At 44.1% G+C, this 23267-nt stretch overlaps 1 protein-coding gene across 1 annotated transcript; it reads left to right on the forward strand.

Moving 5' to 3' along the window:
- Positions 1-517: 517 nt before the first annotated feature.
- Positions 518-23216, forward strand: slc30a7 (solute carrier family 30 member 7). The gene is made up of 11 exons (XM_030129602.1): positions 518-705; positions 969-1070; positions 3621-3734; positions 10902-10989; positions 11108-11237; positions 14081-14263; positions 14938-14982; positions 15649-15784; positions 21884-21974; positions 22064-22213; positions 22690-23216. Exons 1-11 carry the CDS (start codon positions 626-628, stop codon positions 22735-22737), a joined length of 1167 nt encoding a protein of 388 aa, XP_029985462.1. The 5' UTR covers positions 518-625; the 3' UTR covers positions 22738-23216.
- The last annotated feature ends 51 nt before the right edge of the window (positions 23217-23267 follow it).

Genomic DNA, 23267 nt, shown 5'->3' on the forward strand with positions numbered 1-23267 from the left:
AGTCCAGGTGGACCATCTGAGGCTCAGGAGTATAAAGGATTTTAATACAATGCGCACATCCTCCTTCTCATGCGCAGATCATTCACACTTGGCGCACATACATCTGTATCCATGAAGCTGCACACAGACGTGAAGCTGGGCAAATAGGAATTTAATTCAAAAACCGTTGGAATTTTTCCGATTGGACTAATAATGAAAGAGTTACGGTCATACTACACAGGACAGGGGGGCGTGTCAGACCTGGCACGGTCGGACCCGAACTGGATTACAATGTATTATGTACGGACCTCAATCAAGAGAGAGCATATATGATTGCGTTATAACGCAAAACTATTGCGTTATAACGCAATACTTTTGCGTTATATCGCAATAGTTTTTGCGTTATAACGCAATAGTTTTAGCGTTATAACGCAGTACTTTTGCGTTATAACGCAATAATTTTTATTTTTTGCATGTCCCCTCCCGGGCTCCGTATTAACCTGCACTTCCGCTCTGTAGTATTTTGGAGCTTTTATTGTGAAGTCTGTGGATACCGGAAGTGTCATGTTAGCTTACCGCAGCTAATTCTACCTTCTGAGTGAGTGAGTGTGAATGTGTGTGTGTGTGTTGTGTTCAGCTCTTCAAAATGTTACCTTTATCAATTAAAGACGACGAGTACAAACCTGCCAAGTTTAACCTCCTGCTCAAGCTGTCGGGATGGTTCCGGTAAGGGCTAACTCAGCGCTAACTCAGGCTAACTCTGCCAGCTGTTAGCCGATGCTAACCGGCTAGCCTCCACAAACGCGTCCAAACACTGATTGAAACCGTGATTTCACCGCTTCTCATCCCACTGTCCCCGGTACCGAGGGTTAGCTTCCCGGGGCAGTGTGTGGGGACGCGGTCGGGGGCCGGTGGACGGGCTGTCCGTGGGTTTGGGTGGGTTTGGGGCTGTTGATGTGGAGGTTTGTGACTGTTTGTTTGTGTTGAAGGTCCATCCTCGCAGATAAAACCTCCAGGAATCTGTTCTTCTTCCTCTGCCTGAATCTGTCCTTCGCTTTTGTGGAGTTGACCTACGGCATCTGGAGTAACAGGTAGGCTAACGGACAGCTAGCATCTGGAGGAAGAGGACAGCTAGCATGCACTGGTGTCCGGGATGTGCCACGTATGTGTTACTGTGTGTGTGTGTGTGTGTGTGTGTGTGTGTGTGTGTATGTGAGAGAGAGAGAGACTACACACTCTCATCTGCTCAGATCCACCTGATCTGGTGTCCTCTTAAACTAAACCTTGGTCTCAGTTTTAGTTAAACTGTCTTATTAGTCCAAACCTGTCAGAACTCAAACTACAAACAGCTTTAAGATCATTGTTGAAAAGCAGTGATTTGTCCAAATGGAACCACTGCTGATCTGTAATACAGAGCTGCAACTAGGGATGCATCCATACCACTTTTTTCCAGACTGAGGATGAGTACTTATATTTGAGTACTTGCAGATACCGAGTACCGATCCTAGTCCTTAATAATCCCATTCCAGTTGTTAGTTCCTTTTGTAAATGTGCTTTATTGTCGTTGTCATTAGTCTGACTGGAACAAAGTGCTGCTACTGACATTTAATGTGTTGGAATGAGCGTTTGTCAGTTAATCCACCAGGGGGCGCCACTCTGAATTAACCATACTGGACAAATACCACGAAGAAGAGGAAAGTTTAATGAAGAAGAAGAAGAAAGTCAGTAATAACAAACCTGTAGACGACAGAGGGAACACTACTGTGATACTAATGTTACAGTGTTTTTTCTGGTAAGGTTTAAAAGTTTAGCTTCAGCAGGAAGAGAAAAGACAAATGAGTGAGAGGTTTGGTTTTCACTTCCGCTGGCGGCGGTCCGCACCGCTCCATACTCCCGCTGGTATTCTCTGTCTGGGTACTCATCCTCCATCAGCTGGAAAACAGATGAATGTAGTCAGATTACAGACAGAAGGCTGCGTCTGTATCTGTCTGTGTGTGAATGGTACTGTCAGTCAGCCTTACTTTGATCATTTCTTTGGTTCCATCTCCACACTCTTCACACTCACACACATTATTCCTCCTCCTCGTACCTGCTGCACTGAACTGGGAATGTCACATGGACAGAAGTGGGATCGGTGCATTTGAATCAGATTACTTTTATGAGTACGAATACGAGTATACACACTGAGTATCAGAGCCAGTACCTGATACTGGTATCGGAATCGGTGCATCCCTAGCTGCAACCGATTAATCGATTAGCTGCTTGAAGCAAATGCAAAAATTCCTGATTCGATTAATCGATTGGAATTGATTGAAGGTAAATATTTTATGTCAGTTTTCCTGAATTGAAGCTTCTTTGTGCATCACAATAAGCGACTGTGTGAAACACAACAGTGGAACCAATGTTTAACAGCAGAGAAATGAAGGAAACGAAACTTTAATTCAGGAGAATTGTGGTTGAAGGATTTTTTTGGATCATTTTGAGTTGATTAATCGGTTACAGCTCTAGTTTAATATGCTCTGGTTTCTGTCATGTACTCATATTTTGGCTCAAATGTGCTCACAGCTCTTCTTTGTGTCTGTGTTCATATTAAATCAGTCTCAGTGAATCCAAAGGAACTTTGTGTTGGCAATGACAGTTGTTCAAATGGACAGGATTTCAGTTCTGTTCAACATGTTGATGCTCATATGAACTATGTTTTCAGCTCAAAAATGAACCATTTCAGCACAATTAATGCTATATTTTCATGTCACAAATGGACAAGTTCTATTTGAACTGAATTGAGCTGAAAAACAAATCTTCTCTTCTTTTGGATTCCCCAGTTTTTCTTCCCAGATTCTCTCCTCCATATCACATGTTTTATTTGTACAGGTTCAATCTGGAGTATGATGCTGATCCATCCTGCTTCTGTTCCACCAATACATACATGAAGAATGGCACACAGCACTGTTTACATCAACACTTTTACAATAAGAAGCATTTTAGACACAAAGAACAATTCTAGATTGTTCTTTCCTCTTTAGTCTGATGCTAAACTATCCAATAAATAATAGTGCTCCTAGTTTTTGCACAGGGATCATTAGTGTAAACGCTGACATGGCTGCAGAGCATCAGTATGATGGGATCCACAACAACCATGTCACATCCGTCCACTGACACATTTAGTGTTTTTGTGTCAGCTGGGATTGTTTTAGATCCACAATACCAACATTTATGAAGAAGAGCACAATTAGCAATAGGAAGTCTATAAGTTTATTCCTAATAAAGTACTGGGACTGACCAGAGCATCATGGGTAATGTCACGTCCGTCCACTGTCACGTCCGTCCACCAGCAATAGTTTTCACATCCACGTGCTATTCCAAATCCAATATTTATGAAAATAGAGCTTCCACTGTCAAAGAATATCAGTAGTCTGTGCACAAATGGATTAGCATTATTTACACACACTTCTATGACTTTAGGACAACTGTTTTTTTGACAAAAATGGATGCTCATTTGACCCCCTAAGGAAATTTGAGCCGATATATGCTCTGGTTTCTGTCATGTACTCATAATTGGGATTCACTTTGGTTTTCGAACCTGTTGCACATTCATCATTTGTCTCCAGTTTAGGGCTCATCTATCTGCTGTTTGTCTCCAGTTTAGGGCTCATCTCAGACTCCTTCCACATGTTCTTCGACTGTACTGCTCTTCTGGCTGGGCTGGCGGCCTCAGTCATCTCCAGGTGGAGGTCCAACGACAGCTTCTCCTACGGGTTCGTTCAATCCAACACAAACACACACATTTCTCACACTGGAAGAAAAATCCAAGGCCCTCTCTTTAAACATTCAAATGCCTTTATTCCCATGGCACGGTCATATCTAGACCTAAAAAACACTTCAACGTGGTTTGGCTTCAAGCCTTAATCAGGAAGTCAAACAGGAGCCTGAAAAACTGTAGGTTCATATATAGTAGGGTCTGACCAGTAGGATCCTGTCAGCTGGACATGAAGCTAATGGTCTGCAGAGGGTGTCCACATGTAAACATCCAGCAGATGGAGTCACTGCAGGTCAAATAGAAAGGTTTACAAGTCTACATGGATAAAAAACAGTGCAACATTTACATATCCCTGTTACATTAAGATCAAACCAGTGTAAAGTCTTATAAACAAGAAACAAGTAATAGATTACAGGAAAACAGAACAGTCCAACTCTTCTCTCAGTCCAGGGGGTTCAGTGGATTGGAGTTTAAAAATCCAGAACGCTTCCTGTTGGTTTAATGTCTTTTCCCTGTCCCCCTTTCTTAAGGAGGATGGAATGTGGTCGATGCCAATAGCTTGTAATGTGGATAGGTTGCTGTTGTGGAGTTCCAGGTAGTGTTTTGCCATCGGGTAGTTTGTGTTTCCAGTTCTTATTGCATATTTGTGTTCTGACAGTCTGTCATGTAATCGCCTTTTTGTCCTGCCAATGTAGGACACTTTGCAGGTCGGACATTCCAGTCTGTAGATGATGAATGTTGTTTTACAGTTAATAAAATGATTGATTGTGTATTGTTTATGTGATGTAGAGTCCATGAAGGTTTTTGTCTGTATGACATTTGTACAGTGATTACAGTGGCCGCATTTATAACTCCCTCTAGGTTTCTGACCCAGCCATGATGGTGGAGTGCTAAGTTGGAGATGGCTGTGGACCAGTTTGTCCTGCAGTGGACCAGTTTGTCCTGCAGTGGACCAGTTTGTCCTGCAGTGGACCAGTTTGTCCTGCAGTGGACCAGTTTGTCCTGCAGTGCAGGACGTCTCCTAAGGGTGATGAGTGGAGGCTGTGGAAATATCCGTCTGAATTGTTTGTCGCTCTGAATGATGTCCCAGTTTTTATTGATTATTCTTTTGACTTGGTCCACTTCAGTACTGTATGTGGTGACAAATACTGTTCTGTTTTGTGTTTGTTTAGGGGGATTCCTTTCTACTAGTGTCTGTCTGTCCAGATGTTTCGCTCCTGTGTAAGCTTCTTGTAATGTGGCATTCTTGTAGCCCCTTGCCTGAAACCGTGCAAACATCTCCCCTGATTTACTCACAAAATCCGCATGTTGGTCGCAGGTTCTCCACACCCTGTGAAACTGGCCATAAGGGATGTTTTCTTTAAGCCATTTGGGATGAAAGCTGTTGGCATGTAGAACAGTGTTTGTGTCAGTGGGCTTTCTGAAAATGGATGTGTATAGCATCTCTAAATTGTCTTTATAAATAGTGAGGTCCAGGAAATTGATGCTGTCTTTACTGTAGTTCAATGACAACTTAATGTTTTGGTTAATGTTATTAAGGAAGCCATGGAAGGCTTTCAGTTCTGCCTCTGACCCTGGCCAAAACAAGAATACATCATCACTGTAATGTCCCCACCAGACAATGTGCTTTAAAAAGCTGTTCTTTTCCTGATTAAACACTAAATACTCTTCCCATTTACCTCGGTAAAGTCCTGCATAAGATGGGGAACAGCAGGCACCCTTCGCACATCCTTTAGTCTGTCTGAAAACCTGATCCAGAAAAATGAATATATTGTTGTTCAAAGTCCGTTCTGTAAGAGTTCATAGAAAATCATTAGGTGACATTCCAGACTCAGGACAGTTTTTTAGGTCATGTTTAAGTGCTTCTAGCCCTTGTGTATGTTCTGTGGTTGTATACAGTGATTCAGCATCCAAAGTAGCTAGCAGTGACTGTGCCAATATTGTCCAGGTCTTTGATTTTTTTTTTTTTTGAGAACATCAGTAGTGTCTTGAACATAAGCAGGAAGTGAAGGTAAAAACGGTTTGATAAAACACTGAGTATATTTAGACGCTGGCTCAGTAAGGCTATCGTTGCCTGAAATAACAGGTCTACCTGGGGGACTGGTCATATCCTTGTCAGGGTTCTCGTCAGCGTCATTGAACGTCGGGGCCCCGACGCTGAGCTTTGCCCCGCTCCGCTGTCTTTCCACCAGCGTGGCGGTGTTTTTTTGTGTGTATTCTGCTTGTGTGTACAGCTGTAGCTCTGCAGATAGATAACAGGTTTACCAAGAAAAGATGGACACCCAAAACTTCTGTCCAAAGCTTTTACTGCAGACTTCAGTGTAAAACTGCAACATACATACAAAACATGTCTGAGTTCTGTTCTTTGTTACAGCACATTAACATAGCATTATACATTCAAATGAGTGAGAAAAGATTGCTAGCTCGATGCTAATGTAAATGGGAAAATCCATAGACATGCTAACGATTAGCATCTTCAGATCGACTTAAGATTTCCAACGTCTTTTAATCTAACAACAAAAGTTTCCATCACAGACAGGTTTGACTGTTCATTAGCACAACAACTGAGCATAAAATACTCAACAAACGTTCTTTGTGTCCATACAAACACAATGACACACACGTGTCTGCTACTTCCTTCCATGTCTGAACTGACTACGGTAACACCCAAAGGACAAAACACACACCACTGACACTTATTCCACCACCAGAGGGCCCCCTTTGACTGCTGCCACAACATAGACAACAATAGAAGCCACACCCCTTTGTGTGCCTTGGTATTGTCTGACCCCACCCACCAACATCACTTGCCTTACGCTCATTGGCTGACAATGAGACTTCAATCAGTTTATCTGATTTAAACGGACCGATCACCCGTGGAAAATTAGATCTAAACTTTAGCCTGTGTGTGTAGTGTGAGTGCCGCTCCCATTATCCCGAATTTCGTGCAAGTGAATATTTTTCTACGATCACGTCTGTGTTGAAGCGTGGGAGCAACGCCAAACACAAGGGGAATATCGCATCGTTTTTTGGCTTCATTCCTCAAAATCTGCCCCTCAAAATGCAGGAAATAGTGTTTCAGAGAGTTAGAAATTTCAAAATTTTCAGGAGGAGGATGCCCCCGGATCCCCCTACAAAACTGGTACCATGTACATGGTCCCCCTACGCTGTGAAAAAATCCTTGTGAGAACCCTGCTTGTGAATTTTGGGAAGCATGTAAAGGGAGACCATTCTAGGGTTTTCATCGTAGAGGAATCTCAGTTCCGCTTCAGATGTCCAGTCTTTTTCCTTGGCCTGTGTGAGCATTTCTCTAAGTTCAACTTTCAAGGCCTCAGTGGGATTATATGTCAATAGTTGATAGAATTCATTGTTCTATAATTGTCTTAGGGCTTCTTTGACATATAAGTCCCTACCCCAGTCCACGACAGCGCCCTCTTTGTCTGCTTTCTTAATGACTAACTCTTCATCCTTACTTAAGGCTTCTAAAGCACTCCTCTCTTTGTGTGAGAGGTTGTGAAGTTTATATGGCTTTTTTTGTTTGAATAAATTCTCAATGTCAAAGTTAACTTTCTTTGCAAATGTGTTTAATGTAGTACTTTGAACCAAAGGACCAAAGATTTAGATTTAAACTGTGGTCTAAGGTTGAAAAAGGGTGTCTGACCTGGGTCCATGCAGTTTGTGGATGCTGTAGGATTAAGCTGGTACCAAGCTTTGAGCTGTAGATTCCTGTAGAACCCAAACAAATCATTTTTTGTAGTCAAGTTCCCATGATTTTGACCCTGCAATGTTAATACCAGTAAACTTTTTTAATGGAAATGTGTCACATATGGTTAGTAGAGCTAAATTAAGTTGGTTGCTAATTGTGCAACCTTGAGCATTTCTCAGAATTCAAGATGGCGTCCTCTGCCATCTTGAATTTTCATCAATTTTCAACTTTTGTTCCCGTTGACAAAGAAAGTGGTGTAATCTATGGTTTGGTAGATTTTCCAGAATGGGGAGTCCATTTCTGAAGTCATTTTTTTGAATACAGGTCAAATCAGAGGTCAAATTTGGAAAGTGAATTAAATTATAGGAACAGATCGACTTCAACCAGATATTGAAAAGACTGCATCGACCAAGTGTGCCACCGTTTTGTTTTGTTTTTTTTTCCCAAACATTGCTTGTCAGTACATGTATAAACAAGCCAGGGGAACGTTTGGTTAGACGTCACAATAAAAGGCTTTGTCAGTCTGTGGAAACTGAGATTATTCTGATTGATTGATTTGGACAGCGCCTGGCTTTGTGTGTGTATGTTTTTTTTTTCATGTGAATCAGAATCTGGAAAAATTGACAATAATGAACGATTCCATATGACTTGTTGCTTCCTTCTCATTAATCATAATGGTATCAGGGTTCTGTTGGTTTGGTGGGTGGATCCATTTGTGGCTGACAGTATACATGTACTTCTGCTTCTTGCTTTGCAGGATGAGCAATGGATTCCATAAACATGGTCTGAAATTTGGAAATCCCCAATGCCATAATCATCACTTTCACAGCAAATGGTTCCAAAGCTTTTCTCTTTTCAGAGTGATCAATAGAGTGATCAGCACCCCATCGCCAGTTACAAAATACTCACAGGCCAGTCGCATTCTGACAAATGCTCAAGGTTGAATAATTAGCAACCAAGTTAATTTAGCTTTACTAACCATATCTGACACATTTCCATTTAAAAAGTTTACTGGTATTAGCATTGCAGAGTCTGTTATGGGAACTGTAAGAGTGGGCACTGGACTATCGTGTCACATTCTTTTGCTGAGTAGGTAGGGGAGACAGGGAGTCCCTTAGAGAGGACATGGATGCTTTCTTCTGACAGGGTTTTGTTCAATACATTAATTACAGGCCGTATCTGGTTCTGCTCCGTGTGTGTCTTGGTTCTTGGTTTCTTTCTCCCCCTTCTCGTCCTCCTCTTCCTCTGCCTCGGTTCGGTCCAAACAGCCCTCTTTTCTCTATGCTGGAGGTTTCCTGAAGCTCTAAAAAATCCTGTGAGGGCAGGGATGTGGTGTGTCTAGTGTCGTCCTCTTCCTCGCTGCTTGTAAAGTTGAATGAAACAGTTCTGGGTCTCATTTTTGCTGCGGGGGCTCTGTCTGTATTCTTAGGTGTTTTATTAATCCAATTGTAGACATGTCCCTCCTTGTAGTCAGCAGCATCTCTTTGCAATTTCCTAATTTTCTCCTTTTTCACACTCTGTGTGTATTTCACAAGCTCAGCATTCAGTTTCTCTTCAAGTTGTGTGATGTTGGCATGAGCTGAATGTTCATCAACAGAGGGTCTGCACATCCATCACTCCCCCCCAGGCCACGCCCCTCTCAGTCAGACTGAGTGTCTTAAACCAACCTGCTCAACATGACGGAGTATAGCAGTAGACACAGCCAGAGAAAAGGGAAAATGTGGAATATGAAATTAAATAAAGGACAGTTGGACTGGACATGGATCTGTACCAGCTACCAAAGAACAAGTGGTCCATGAACACTGACATGTGGACACAAATGGAGGATCCAGACCTGATCCAGGGGGGAGGGGGTCAGCGCTATTTGGACCTGAAACTAATATACATGGTTTCATCAGGACTGACAACCAGGGTCCAAAACTAGGGCCCAGAACCAGCTGATCCAAAGGCTCCAAAACTAGGGCCCAGAACCAGCTGATCCAAAGGCTCCAAAACTAGGGCCCAGAACCAGCTGATCCAAAGGCTCCAAAACTAGGGCCCAGAACCAGCTGATCCAAAGGTTCTAAAACTAGGGCCCAGAACCAGCTGATCCAAAGGTCATTTCCAGTCAAGTGTGGACTGACCCCAGTGAATATATGCATGATCTACTGGGACTGAGCAGGTTTACTGAGTCTAGTTCAGATCCAGTCCTTTATCCAACACAGATACTACTGCTGTGGACCAGCAGGGCACCACTGGATTCTGGGAAATTAGCAAAGTAAAGATCTGATCATGAAACCAAGAGCTGCACTAAGAAGGACCGTTAGCCAAAACAATAGGTCATTTCAGGTCTGATTGGAGCCAAAAATACAGCATCAGTGAATGTTAGCTGACACCAAACAGGATCCACAGATCTAGGTTTGGTTTCCTGGATTTGTGGATCCATCTCCTTCTCTTTTCTTTGTCTTTCGGTGTCTGTAAAACGATAGCTCCCACTGCTCTAAGAACCTGAAAATACAATCAATCTCACAACAGCTCTGCCCCATTTTTAATTCAATATTGTTCTTCAGTTTAGACAGGATTGAAGCCAACGCTGTCACTCATCTGCCTCTGTCTGACACTCAGTGGGTGGAACTGCGCTGATGTCACGTGCAGACCCTCTATTGTCTTTCTCACCTTAGATCTTTCTTTTTGTGTTGCTTCTCTGTCTTTGTTGGACTCTTCTATCAGGAGGAGCATTAGATCAGATGAGCATTTATTGAGGATGGCTTCCCACCTGTCTTTAAAGTCCTTTTTTGATCTCTCCTCCATAAACTGGGAATTTCTTAATCCTAAAGCCTCTGAGGATGAGTCCTTTTCTCCAATAGTCAGATAATATAACTTGTAATCTATTACTTGTTTCTCGTTTATAAGACTTTACACTGGTTTGATCTTAATTTAACAGGGATATGTAAATGTTGCACTGTTTTTTATCCATGTATACTTGTAATCTTTCTATTTGACCTGCAGTGACTCCATCTGCTGGACATTTACATGTGGACACCCTCTGCAGACCATTAGCTTCATGTCCAGCTGACAGGTTCCTATTGGTCAGACCCTACTGTACATGAACCTACAGTTCTTCAGGCTCCTGTTTGACTTCCTGATGAAGGCTTGAAGCCGAACCACGTTGAATTGTTTTTAGGTCTAGACATGAGCGTGCCATAGGAATAAAGGCATTTGAATGTTTAAAGAAAGGGCCTTTGATTTTTCTTTCAGTGTGAGAAATACTTTTTGAATCCCTTTTTCCAAAAAGCACCTCGAACAAACTCTTCTTTGGTCCAGAAGCATTCCTTCCCAAACATTTTTTGAACAAACACACACATGTTCAGTTTGACCAGGGGGAGGTCTATTGGTGATCCTGGATCCGATGATCCAGGATCCAGTTGGACTAAAACAATTCTGTTCATTCTGTTTGTGTTCATTATGTTTGTTCTTCAGGTATGTCAGAGCTGAAGTTCTGGCTGGTTTCGTCAATGGACTGTTCCTGATTTTCACAGCGTTTTTCATCTTCTCAGAAGGAGTGGAGGTAACACACATGCATACATGCACACCCTGAAACATGAATAATGTCACAAACAGGTGCTCCTTTAACCCTGAACCCCGTTGACCTGCCCTGGAACATGAATTTTGTCTTCTGTTCTCAGAGAGCTCTGGAACCTCCTGACGTCCACCATGAGCGTCTTCTTCCCGTCTCTGTGGCCGGTCTGCTCGTTAATCTGGTGGGGATCTTCGTTTTTCAACATGGAGGACACGGACACTCACACGGAGACGGAGGTGAGTCCAGCAGGTCCGAGAACAGTCTGATCCAGGATGAACTCAAACCTATGGCCCAAAGTTGGTTTCAGAGTAAACTCGGTTCAGAGTAAACCCGGTTCAGATGGGTCGGGTTCAGAGTAAACCGGTTCAGACGGGTCGGGTTCAGAGTAAACCCGGTTCAGAGTAAACCCGGTTCAAGCCTAACCCTTCTTTGTTTGAAGGTTCATAAACTCTGTGTATGAAACACAAATGAAACCACTCAAACATCACACACTCCAAAGGGAACAACACTCACTCAGCCTCTGACACTGCGGTTCCATCTGTGTTGCCATGGTAACACTGTGCAACACTTGGACCAATATGCACATTCTATACACATCCATGAAACCTGAAGAATATCAGCTGAAAACTCTGAAATGTTCAAATACTTAAACCAGTGAAACAGTCTGAGATGGAAGAATAGGATCAAACACACCAATGTGACAAAGGCTGCAGTGCTAAGCTAACAGGGATAAGATGACAGTGCTAAGCTAACAGTGCTAAGCTGACAGTGCTAAACTAACAGTGCTAAGCTGACATGTTAAGATAACAGTGCTAAGATGACAGTGCTAAGCTAGCAATACTAAGCTATCAGTGCTAAGCTGACAGTGCTAAGATAACAGTGCTAAGCTGACAGTACCAGAGGTTGCGCCAGAGATTTTTATTGTCCGTCATTTTGACGGACAGCGTCGTAAAAATTCCGTCATAACATATTATTATCCGTCATTTCAGATTTTGATTTTTTAATGGTAATGAGACATATTTAGTAGTATTTAATGTTAAAAAACATCTCAATGATGCAGCAGCTGTAGCTGCTGCTGGCTGATAAACCCACATGATATCACTGCTCACATAATTATATACGCCACTTTTAATTGGTGTGTTATCTGTAGACATTATAAGCTTTCCTTGAGTTTGTTCACGCAGTGTCAATCCCATGCACTGAGGGTTAGGGTTCAGGTTATGTGAACCAGAGATCTGGGCACAAATTGACATGCCATCAAATAACACATGAAAGGTAGAAAATGCGTACATAGAACACACCAAATACCATAAGAACTGGAGTATAACTTGCTTGTCCGTCATCCTCCACCGCATCAGTCCCTGTTTTTTCACCGCGTTTATCAATGGCATCATATTTACTGGGCTTTCTAAAATAACTAAGGAGACTCGGCTGTCTTCACAGTTTGCGCTAGAAAAGTAGCATCTAATTTTGGCTAAAGTTAGCTAAACAACAATTACCCTCAGAATTTTAATCTGTCAAAATGATTGACGGCCTTCAGAATTTTCCGCCATTTAAAAAAAAAAATCCGTCAGTGACGGAATATTTTCGGTTAACGCAACCTCTGGACAGCACTAAGCTAACAGTGCTAAGATAATAGTGCTAAGCTGACAGTACTAAGCTAACACTGCTAAGCTAACAGTGCTAAGATGACAGTGCTAAGACAACAGTGCTAAGCTAACACTAAGCAGATCCAACAGTACAAGGATTATTTCTAATGATAAAAGTCACTGAATGACACAAACAAAAATAAAGGAACAGATGAAGAGACGATGAAGAATGTTGTGTTATTTGTGTTGTTTTCTGATCAGAACTGGGCTTTTCTGTGAATGAAGCTTCTGCTGTCCATGCTAATCCAAAAGAATTCAGACTCAAACAAATAGACCAGAGTTGAATGGGTTCATGTTTGGAAACTATAAATGTGTGGGTTTGGGTTTAAGGGACATCTGTACCCACTGTGTCCTCTGAACTGTCTTCACATCTGTCAATCTGTACATGTGTCCATCTGTCCCTGTGTCCACATGTCCATCTGTACATGTGTCCATATGTCCATCTGTTCATATGTCCATCTGTACATGTGGCCATCTGTACATATGTCCATATGTCCATCTGTACATGTGGCAATCTGTGCATGTGTCCATATGTCCATCTGTACATGTGTCCATATGTCCATCTGTACATGTGTCTATGTGTCCATCTGTACATGTGTCCATGTGTTCATCTGTACATGTGTTCATCTATACATATGTCCATCTGCACTTGTCCATCTGTACATGTGTCCATCTGTACATGTGTTCATCTATACATATGTCCATCTGCACTTGTCCATCTGTACATGTGTCCATATGTCCATCTGTACATGTGTCCATCTGTACATGTATCCATATGTCCATCTGTACATGTGTCCATGTGTTCATCTGTACATGTGTCCATCTGTACATGTGTCCATGTGTCCATCTGTACTTGTGTTCATCTGTACATATGTCCATCTGTACATATGTCCATGTGTTCATCTGTACATGTGTTCATCTATACATATGTCCATCTGCACGTGTCCATCTGTACATGTGTCCATATGTCCATCTGTACATGTGTCCATGTGTCCATCTGTACATATGTCCATGTGTTCATCTGTACATGTGTTCATCTGTACATGTGTCCATCTGTACATGTGTCCATGTGTCCATCTGTACTTGTGTTCATCTGTACATATGTCCATATGTCCATCTGTACATCTGTACATGTGTCCATGTGTCCATCTGTACATGTGTTCATCTGTACATGTGTCCATCTGTACTTGTGTTCATCTGTACATATGTCCATCTGTACATATGTCCATGTGTTCATCTGTACATGTGTCCATCTGTACTTGTGTTCATCTGTACATATGTCCATGTGTCCATCTGTACTTGTGTTCATCTGTACATATGTCCATGTGTTCATCTGTACATGTGTCCATCTGTACTTGTGTTCATCTGTACATATGTCCATGTGTCCATCTGTACATGTGTCCATATGTGTTTTTATTATGTGTCCTCAGGTCATGGTCACAGTCACTCTCTGTTCAACGGCAGCTTAAACCATGGACACAGTCATGGAGGACATGACCACAGCAAACATGGACATGGACACGGAGGACACGGACACAGTCATGGAGGACACGGACACAGCCATGATGGTCACGGGGGTCACGGACACAGCCATGAGGAACCCCTCTGTCATGGTGAGAAGGAACAGTACATGTAGAAGGACAGATGCTCCACAGCTCAAACCCAAAACCAGGACGGACTTCTCATTGTTTTCCTGCTGTCTTGGTTCTGTTCTTTAGAGATGCATCTACCTCCTGTATTTAAAGGTGCTGGAGACTTTCGGTGACCAATTTTTCATGAAATCTGTCAAACCTCAGTCATATCCTCAGTATCATGAATCTGTTAATCTGTGATTACTCACCTGAATGTCTTGCATTATGTGAACAGTCTGGAAGTGCCATCCACCGTAAACAAAACCCATGTGTTTACATTCAGACCAGGAGGTCACTCGGGCATCTGAGGAATTTTTTGTTGTGACGTGCATTGTGGGAAATTGAGGTTTGCTTTGCTGCTGCCGCTGCAGGCAACTGGGAGGCGCAAACCTCCGTTTACCACAATGCAAGAGATTCAGATGGGTAATGACAGACAGAGGAACAGATTCATGATACTGAGGATATGACTTAGGATGGACAGATTGGATGAAAAACTTGTCAACGAAAATCTCCAGCACCTTTAAAGTCCAATTAAAGCTGGAGTTAATGAGAAGTGCAGTGTGTTGTGAAGCCTCACACTGGTTTGGTGTGGTTTTGTGGATTGTTTTTCAGTCAGTTTCTCTCTGAAATAATGTCTTTGTTTTTTTGTTTTGCAGATGAACACACACCAGGAAAAGGCTCCAGCAAACAGATCCTTCAGGGTGAGAACTGATTATCAGTCATTTTACTGTGGAATTAACACAGCAATGGAGGAGGAGGAGGAGGAAGAAGAGGGAGGAGGAGGAGACGCAAACCTTCAAACAATACATGTGCATTTACAGCCAATGTTAGCATGACACAGCCAACAGGATAGAACAGACCCAGTGGAGTGTGTATGTGAGGGCTGACACCGCACAGCTTCTGCACCATTCAGTACAGAGTGGGCTTCTGGAGAGACAGTTAACAGGGTTCTAAAGGGGTCTGTGTTTATCCTGTGGGTTCTAAAGGGGTCTGTGTTTGTCCTGTGCATTCTGAAGGGGTCTGTGTTTGTCCTGTGGGTTCTAAAGGGGTCTGTGTTTGTCCTGTGCGTTCTAAAGGGGTCTGTGTTTGTCCTGTGGGTTCTAAAGGGGTCTGTGTTTGTCCTGTGCGTTCTAAAGGGGTCTGTGTTTGTCCTGTGCATTCTAAAGGGGTCTGTGTTTGTCCTGTGGGTTCTAAAGGGGTCTGTGTTTGTCCTGTGCGTTCTAAAGGGGTCTGTGTTTGTCCTGTGCGTTCTAAAGGGGTCTGTGTTTGTCCTGTGGGTTCTGAAGGGGTCTGTGTTTGTCCTGTGGGTTCTAAAGGGGTCTGTGTTTGTCCTGTGCATTCTAAAGAGGTCTGTGTTTGTCCTGCAGGTGTTCTCCTCCACATCATCGCTGACACGTTAGGTAGTGTCGGTGTCATCATCTCCGCTCTGCTGATGCAGAAGTACGACCTGATGATCGCAGACCCCATCTGCTCCATGCTCATCGCCATCCTCATCGGAGTCAGGTGACCTCACCCTAACACACACCTGACCATGTGACCTCACCCTAACACACACCTGACCATGTGACCTCACCCTAACACACACACCTGACCATGTGACCTCACCCTAACACACACCTGACCATGTGACCTCACCCTAACACACACCTGACCATGTGACCTCACCCACCTGACCATGTGACCTCACCCTAACACACACACCTGACCATGTGACCTCACCCTAACACACACCTGACCATGTGACCTCGCCCTAACACACACCTGACCATGTGACCTCGCCCTAACACACACGTGACCATGTGACCTCGCCCTAACACACACCTGACCATGTGACCTCGCCCTAACACACACCTGACCATGTGACCTCGCCCTAACACACACCTGACCATGTGACCTCGCCCTAACACACACCTGACCATGTGACCTCGCCCTAACACACACCTGACCATGTGACCTCAGGGTTTATGTGTTGATGTAAATAATGAAGGTCCATGGGTTTTTCACAGGTAGAATCTTCTTTATTTGCCAAGTATGTAAAGGTATAGAAGGAATTTCTTTCTTTCAGATGTGGTCTCTCTAGTAAATTATAAATACAACATATAATAGATGACATAGGAAAAGTAAAATAAGAAAAAAAGAAACTATAAACAGCTACTGGAGACCCAGCAGTGCATTAGTGTTCTCTGTAGACCAGGTTTTCACAGTTTTACTAAACCCTCCAGTGTCCAGGTGAACATATTAAACGCACTTTTCTGTCTGGTTCTGTCTGGTTCTGTTTGGTTCTTGTAGTGGAATGCTGGTTTTTCTTTGTGGCTCTTCTGTTCTGGTTCTGGCCTGCTCATCTTGGCCTGTTGCCATGGTAACGGCTGCTGCCTGCACAGTGCGCTGCAGTAACCCGATGCCAGTGGTCGGCTGAAGGCCCGGTTCTGACCACAGCTGAAGGCCTGGGTTCCGGTTCTGACCACAGCTGAAGGCCTGGGTTCTGGTTCTGACCACAGCTGGGCTCCGTCCCAGTTCTGCTGACGGTAGAATGTACTTCATCCTATCAGACCACATCGGCTCCATTTATCAGAGGGGCTTCTGGGAAATCTGACCACAGAGCTGAGGCCCGGTTCCATGGTGGCGGGTCGGCCCTGCTGAGGCCCAGTTCCATGGTGGTGGGTCAGCACCAGTCCATTTGTCCTGATGACAGTGTTGACGTCAGTGCACAGGCAAGGTTTCCTCTAATGGGCTGTCCATCACAGACAGACAGACCAATCAGAATCAAGCATCCTCCTGGAACTGCCTCCAGCAGAACACAGCCGTCCAATCAGGATTCCCCGTCAGGTCCAGAGGCTGTAACAGGACCAGCTCAGATGGGACCACCTGGACTCATTTGAGTCCAAAGGTTCTGGACCGGCTCAGATGGGACCACCCGATGGGTGTATTCACACCAGGAAAGTTCGATAGTTCACTTGCTTTGGTCCGGACCAATTTTTTTTTTTTTTTTTTTTAATTTGGTGCGGTTCGTATTCACACTGTACATTTTTGTAAGTGGACCAAAATCTGTAAACAAAACCACATGTGCTGAGGTGGTTCATCCATTGGACAGAAATGAGCAGTGTCCATTAAAGTGCTCAGTCCAAAGTGAAAGGACAGAATCATGGACATTCGGCTGTTTTTGTTATCGTCATAGCGGTTTTTTACAGATGCAGACATTTGCACAAGTGTTTGAGCAGCAAGAGCGTTTGATGCAACGTCAGGTTTACAGTATTGTAGAATTCATTTCTCAATGACAAAGACACAGGGCAAGACGGCTATGGAGGACAGCGCTCATGTGCACATCCTGTTGTGACTGTTGGTCTGATTCCCACAGACAGAACAGGTCTGAAGTGTGAATTCTGCTGGTATATGAAAAGACTGTTCTCCAAAAGCATTAGTGCTCCGTACTGCTGACCTGTGTGTATCTGTCCTATATCACTGTTCAGTTTAACCAGGGACAGAATTCCTTAACGCAGGTAAAGTTTGCTGGGGCTGATGAAGTCGTTTATTATTTTTTATTTCAAGCACCAACAGACAAATCTAACTGTCATCCTAATCATTCTCTTGCTGAACAAGCTGAAAACGTCGGAGTTTTTCTGTGTCCTTTCTATCAGCTGTGTTATATGCACATCTGCCCAGATGTCCAAAAGGCAGCGTGTCTCCTCCGAGCTCCAAGTTTGACCAGGGTTCATGTTCAGCTCCACAGCCTATCCTCACTCTGAGCGCTTCTCTGGTAAAACTCTGTTGTCCATAATGCTCGACGCACGACGGGAGCTCGTTAGGTACAAAAAACCCAACTGTGTCGGATCGGGTCCGGTCTGATTTCACACCTCAAACGAACCGCACCAGGGTTCGTTTGGAACCGCACCGAGACCACCTCTTCAACTGGGTCTGGGTTCGCTTGTTTGGTCCGGAACAGAGTTCGGTGGTTTTTATTCACACCAGCCCAAAAGGTCCGAACCAAGGGAGCAAACGAACTCTGGTCCGTTTTAAACGGACCAAACAAGGCAGGTGTGAATACACTGGACCGGCTCAGATGGGACCACCTGGACCTATTTGAGTCCACAAGTTCTGGAAGCGCTGGAGCCGGTCCAATGGGAGCCCAGTTTACTGGAGTCACACACAGAGAAGGACCAAACAGAACTGACCCATTTAGTTTAGTACTGACCTGGACCACAGACTGGACTGGACCAGAGACTGGACTGGACTGTACTAGACCACAGACTGGACTGGACTGGACCAGAGACTGGACTGGACTGTACTAGACCACAGACGGGACTGGACTGGACCAGAGACTGGACTGGACTGTACTAGACCACAGACTGGACTGGACCAGAGACTGGACTGGACTGTACTAGACCAGAGACTGGACTGGACTGGACTGTACTAGACCACAGACTGGACTGGACTGGACCAGAGACTGGACTGGACTGTACTAGACCACAGACTGGACTGGACTGGACCAGAGACTGGACCAGAGACTGGACTGGACTGTACTAGACCAGAGACTGGACTGGACCAGAGACTGGACCGGAGACTGGACTGGACCAGAGACTGGACCGGAGACTGGACTGGGCCAGACACTGGACCAGACACTGGACCGGACCGGACTGGACCGGACAGACTGATCACAGTTGGACCCAGTTCTCCCGTCATGTCCCGGTGGGTCCGTTGATCCGAATCCATATCATATATGTATCAGTTTCAGATCCCAGTGGATCTAAAACACACACATCATTTCAGAACCAACAGAACACTGGTCCAATTCCACTGAAAACAGGACCGGTTCTGCACCTGTTCTGTTCAAGGAGCGTCTGTAAATGTAAACATGTTCATGGAATTGGACTGTTTTTACACTAAAGGAACGTTTGGATTTGTCATTATGTCTGTGTTACTGTGTTCTGATCCAGTGGTTCTGATCCACTGGTTCTGAATGTGGAACCAGAACCAACAGGGTTTTAACACCTTTGACTGGTCAAACATTCAGTGTCACCGGAGGGTTAAAGTGTGTTTAATATACTCACCTGGATACCACAGGGTTAAAGTGTGTTTAATATACTCAGCTGGATACCAGAGGGTTAAAGTGTGTTTAATATACTCACCTGGACACCACAGGGTTAAAGTGTGTTTAATATACTCATCTGGATACCAGAGGGTTAAAGTGTGTTTAATATACTCACCTGGATACCACAGGGTTAAAGTGTGTTTAATATACTCATCTGGATACCAGAGGGTTAAAGTGTGTTTAATATACTCACCTGGATACCAGAGGGTTAAAGTGTGTTTAATATACTCACCTGGATACCACAGGGTTAAAGTGTGTTTAATATACTCACCTGGATACCAGAGGGTTAAAGTGTGTTTAATATACTCACCTGGATACCAGAGGGTTAAAGTGTGTTTAATATACTCAGCTGGACAACAGAGGGTTAAAGTGTGTTTAATATACTCACCTGGACAACAGAGGGTTAAAGTGTGTTTAATATACTCACCTGGATACCAGAGGGTTAAAGTGTGTTTAATATACTCAGCTGGACAACAGAGGGTTAAAGTGTGTTTAATATACTCACCTGGATACCAGAGGGTTAAAGTGTGTTTAATATACTCACCTGGATACCAGAGGGTTAAAGTGTGTTTAATATACTCAGCTGGACAACAGAGGGTTAAAGTGTGTTTAATATACTCACCTGGATACCAGAGGGTTAAAGTGTGTTTAATATACTCAGCTGGACAACAGAGGGTTAAAGTGTGTTTAATATACTCAGCTGGACAACAGAGGGTTAAAGTGTGTTTAATATACTCACCTGGATACCAGAGGGTTAAAGTGTGTTTAATACACTCACCTGGACAACAGAGGGTTAAAGTGCGTTTAATATACTCACCTGGATACCAGAGGGTTAAAGTGCGTTTAATATACTCACCTGGATACCAGAGGGTTAAAGTGCGTTTAATATACTCACCTGGATACCAGAGGGTTAAAGTGCGTTTAATATACTCACCTGGATACCAGAGGGTTAAAGTGCGTTTAATATACTCACCTGGATACCAGAGGGTTAAAGTGCGTTTAATATACTCACCTGGACAACAGAGGGTTAAAGTGCGTTTAATATACTCACCTGGATACCAGAGGGTTAAAGTGCGTTTAATATACTCACCTGGATACCAGAGGGTTAAAGTGCGTTTAATATACTCACCTGGATACCAGAGGGTTAAAGTGCGTTTAATATACTCACCTGGATACCAGAGGGTTAAAGTGCGTTTAATATACTCACCTGGATACCAGAGGGTTAAAGTGTGTTTAATATACTCAGCTGGACAACAGAGGGTTAAAGTGTGTTTAATATACTCACCTGGATACCAGAGGGTTAAAGTGTGTTTAATATACTCACCTGGATACCAGAGGGTTAAAGTGTGTTTAATATACTCACCTGGACAACAGAGGGTTAAAGTGTGTTTAATATACTCACCTGGATACCAGAGGGTTAAAGTGTGTTTAATATACTCAGCTGGACAACAGAGGGTTAAAGTGTGTTTAATATACTCACCTGGACAACAGAGGGTTAAAGTGTGTTTAATATACTCACCTGGATACCAGAGGGTTAAAGTGTGTTTAATATACTCAGCTGGACAACAGAGGGTTAAAGTGTGTTTAATATACTCACCTGGATACCAGAGGGTTAAAGTGTGTTTAATATACTCACCTGGATACCAGAGGGTTAAAGTGTGTTTAATATACTCAGCTGGACAACAGAGGGTTAAAGTGTGTTTAATATACTCACCTGGATACCAGAGGGTTAAAGTGTGTTTAATATACTCAGCTGGACAACAGAGGGTTAAAGTGTGTTTAATATACTCAGCTGGACAACAGAGGGTTAAAGTGTGTTTAATATACTCACCTGGATACCAGAGGGTTAAAGTGTGTTTAATACACTCACCTGGACAACAGAGGGTTAAAGTGCGTTTAATATACTCACCTGGATACCAGAGGGTTAAAGTGCGTTTAATATACTCACCTGGATACCAGAGGGTTAAAGTGCGTTTAATATACTCACCTGGATACCAGAGGGTTAAAGTGCGTTTAATATACTCACCTGGATACCAGAGGGTTAAAGTGCGTTTAATATACTCACCTGGATACCAGAGGGTTAAAGTGCGTTTAATATACTCACCTGGACAACAGAGGGTTAAAGTGCGTTTAATATACTCACCTGGATACCAGAGGGTTAAAGTGCGTTTAATATACTCACCTGGATACCAGAGGGTTAAAGTGCGTTTAATATACTCACCTGGATACCAGAGGGTTAAAGTGCGTTTAATATACTCACCTGGATACCAGAGGGTTAAAGTGCGTTTAATATACTCACCTGGATACCAGAGGGTTAAAGTGTGTTTAATATACTCAGCTGGACAACAGAGGGTTAAAGTGTGTTTAATATACTCACCTGGATACCAGAGGGTTAAAGTGTGTTTAATATACTCACCTGGATACCAGAGGGTTAAAGTGTGTTTAATATACTCACCTGGATACCACAGGGTTAAAGTGTGTTTAATATACTCACCTGGACCCCTCTGACCTTTCAGTGTGGTCCCGTTACTCCAAGAGTCCATTGGGATCCTGATGCAGCGGACTCCGCCCTCTTTGGACCACGCCCTCCCAGAGTGCTACCAGAGGGTGAGTGTTAGGGGGCCGTTCTTCTCCAGGGGGCCGTCCTTGTCCCTCCCCTCTGGGACCAGTCTAATTCCTGGTGTTGGTGCGTTCAGGTGCAGCAGCTGCAGGGCGTTTATAACCTGCAGGAGCCGCACTTCTGGACCCTGTGCACCGACGTCTACATCGGAACGCTGAAGCTGCTGGTGGCCCCTGACGCAGACCAGCGCTGGATCCAGAGCCAGACGCACCACATTTTCACACAGGTACCTGAACGCACCACGCATTCACACAGGTACGTGAACACACCACGCCTTCACACAGGTACGTGAACGCACCACGCCTACAAACAGGTACGTGAACGCACCACGCCTACAAACAGGTACGTGAACGCACCACGCCTACAAACAGGTACGTGAACACGCCACACCTTCACACAGGTACATGAACGCACCACGCCTTCACACAGGTACATGAACGCACCACGCCTTCACAGGCAGTCACCAGTTCTCTGCAGATGTGATATCCTGGTTCAGGGTCACATGGTCTAGCCGTGCCCCACCCCTTTGTTCTGTGGTTCTGTTGACTGACAGACTGTTGTGGATTCTTTGTTGATGTAAATTTGACCCATTTTTCACAGGCTTTGTGTTGATGAACACTTAGAACATTTATTTGTGGCCTGTTTCTATATCTGGGACGTAGAAATGCAAATCCGGTCTAAACCATTGATGTGTGTCCACAGGTGGGAGTTCGACAGCTGTACGTCCAGATCGATAAGGCCGCCATGTAGAAGCTCCACCCCCTCCTCCCAGACCGCCGAGACCAAAGCCCTGACCTTTGACCCCTGCGGTCGCTGCAGGACAGACTGGGGTCAGGTGAAGGGGGGAGGGGCCAAGGACTGTGACCCCATGAACTCAAACAGCCCCTCCCCGTTTCCGGTTTTACTTTTGGTTGGATTTTTTAAAATAATCTGTCTGTGTCAGTGAGAGGTGTGGCCTCAGCCAGAGGCGTGGCCTCAGCGGGACTCTGCCCCTCCCCCACTTCCAGCAGCACTTTGTAGACGCGAGCAAAGCATTGTGGGTAAGTGCCTTCATCAGAGACAATCGGAGCCCGGCCCCGCCCCCGCTGACTTCACCGCCGGACCGGATGGCCCATTGGTCCGTGGTGCAAGACTTGTTTGTATGTGCCAAACCATGTGACCAAACCATGTGACCAAACCATGTGACCAGGGTTTTTCAACTGTAATAAACTCTAAGTCTGTTCTACTGACCACGAGTCTGACCCACGTGTTTATGATTGCATTTCCCATAATTCCACAGG

Source organism: Sphaeramia orbicularis, unplaced genomic scaffold, assembly GCF_902148855.1.
Source record: "Sphaeramia orbicularis unplaced genomic scaffold, fSphaOr1.1, whole genome shotgun sequence".
Lineage (NCBI taxonomy): Eukaryota > Metazoa > Chordata > Actinopteri > Kurtiformes > Apogonidae > Sphaeramia > Sphaeramia orbicularis.

Bases quoted from the DNA above. Each gene is read 5' to 3' on its own strand.
- slc30a7 (XM_030129602.1), top strand. From the start codon at position 626: ATGTTACCTTTATCAATTAAAGACGACGAGTACAAACCTGCCAAGTTT. The intron at 1,071-3,620 runs GTAGGCTAACGG...GTTTGTCTCCAG, and splicing joins TACGGCATCTGGAGTAACAG to TTTAGGGCTCATCTCAGACT. The intron at 14,983-15,648 runs GTGAGAACTGAT...TTTGTCCTGCAG, and splicing joins CAGCAAACAGATCCTTCAGG to GTGTTCTCCTCCACATCATC.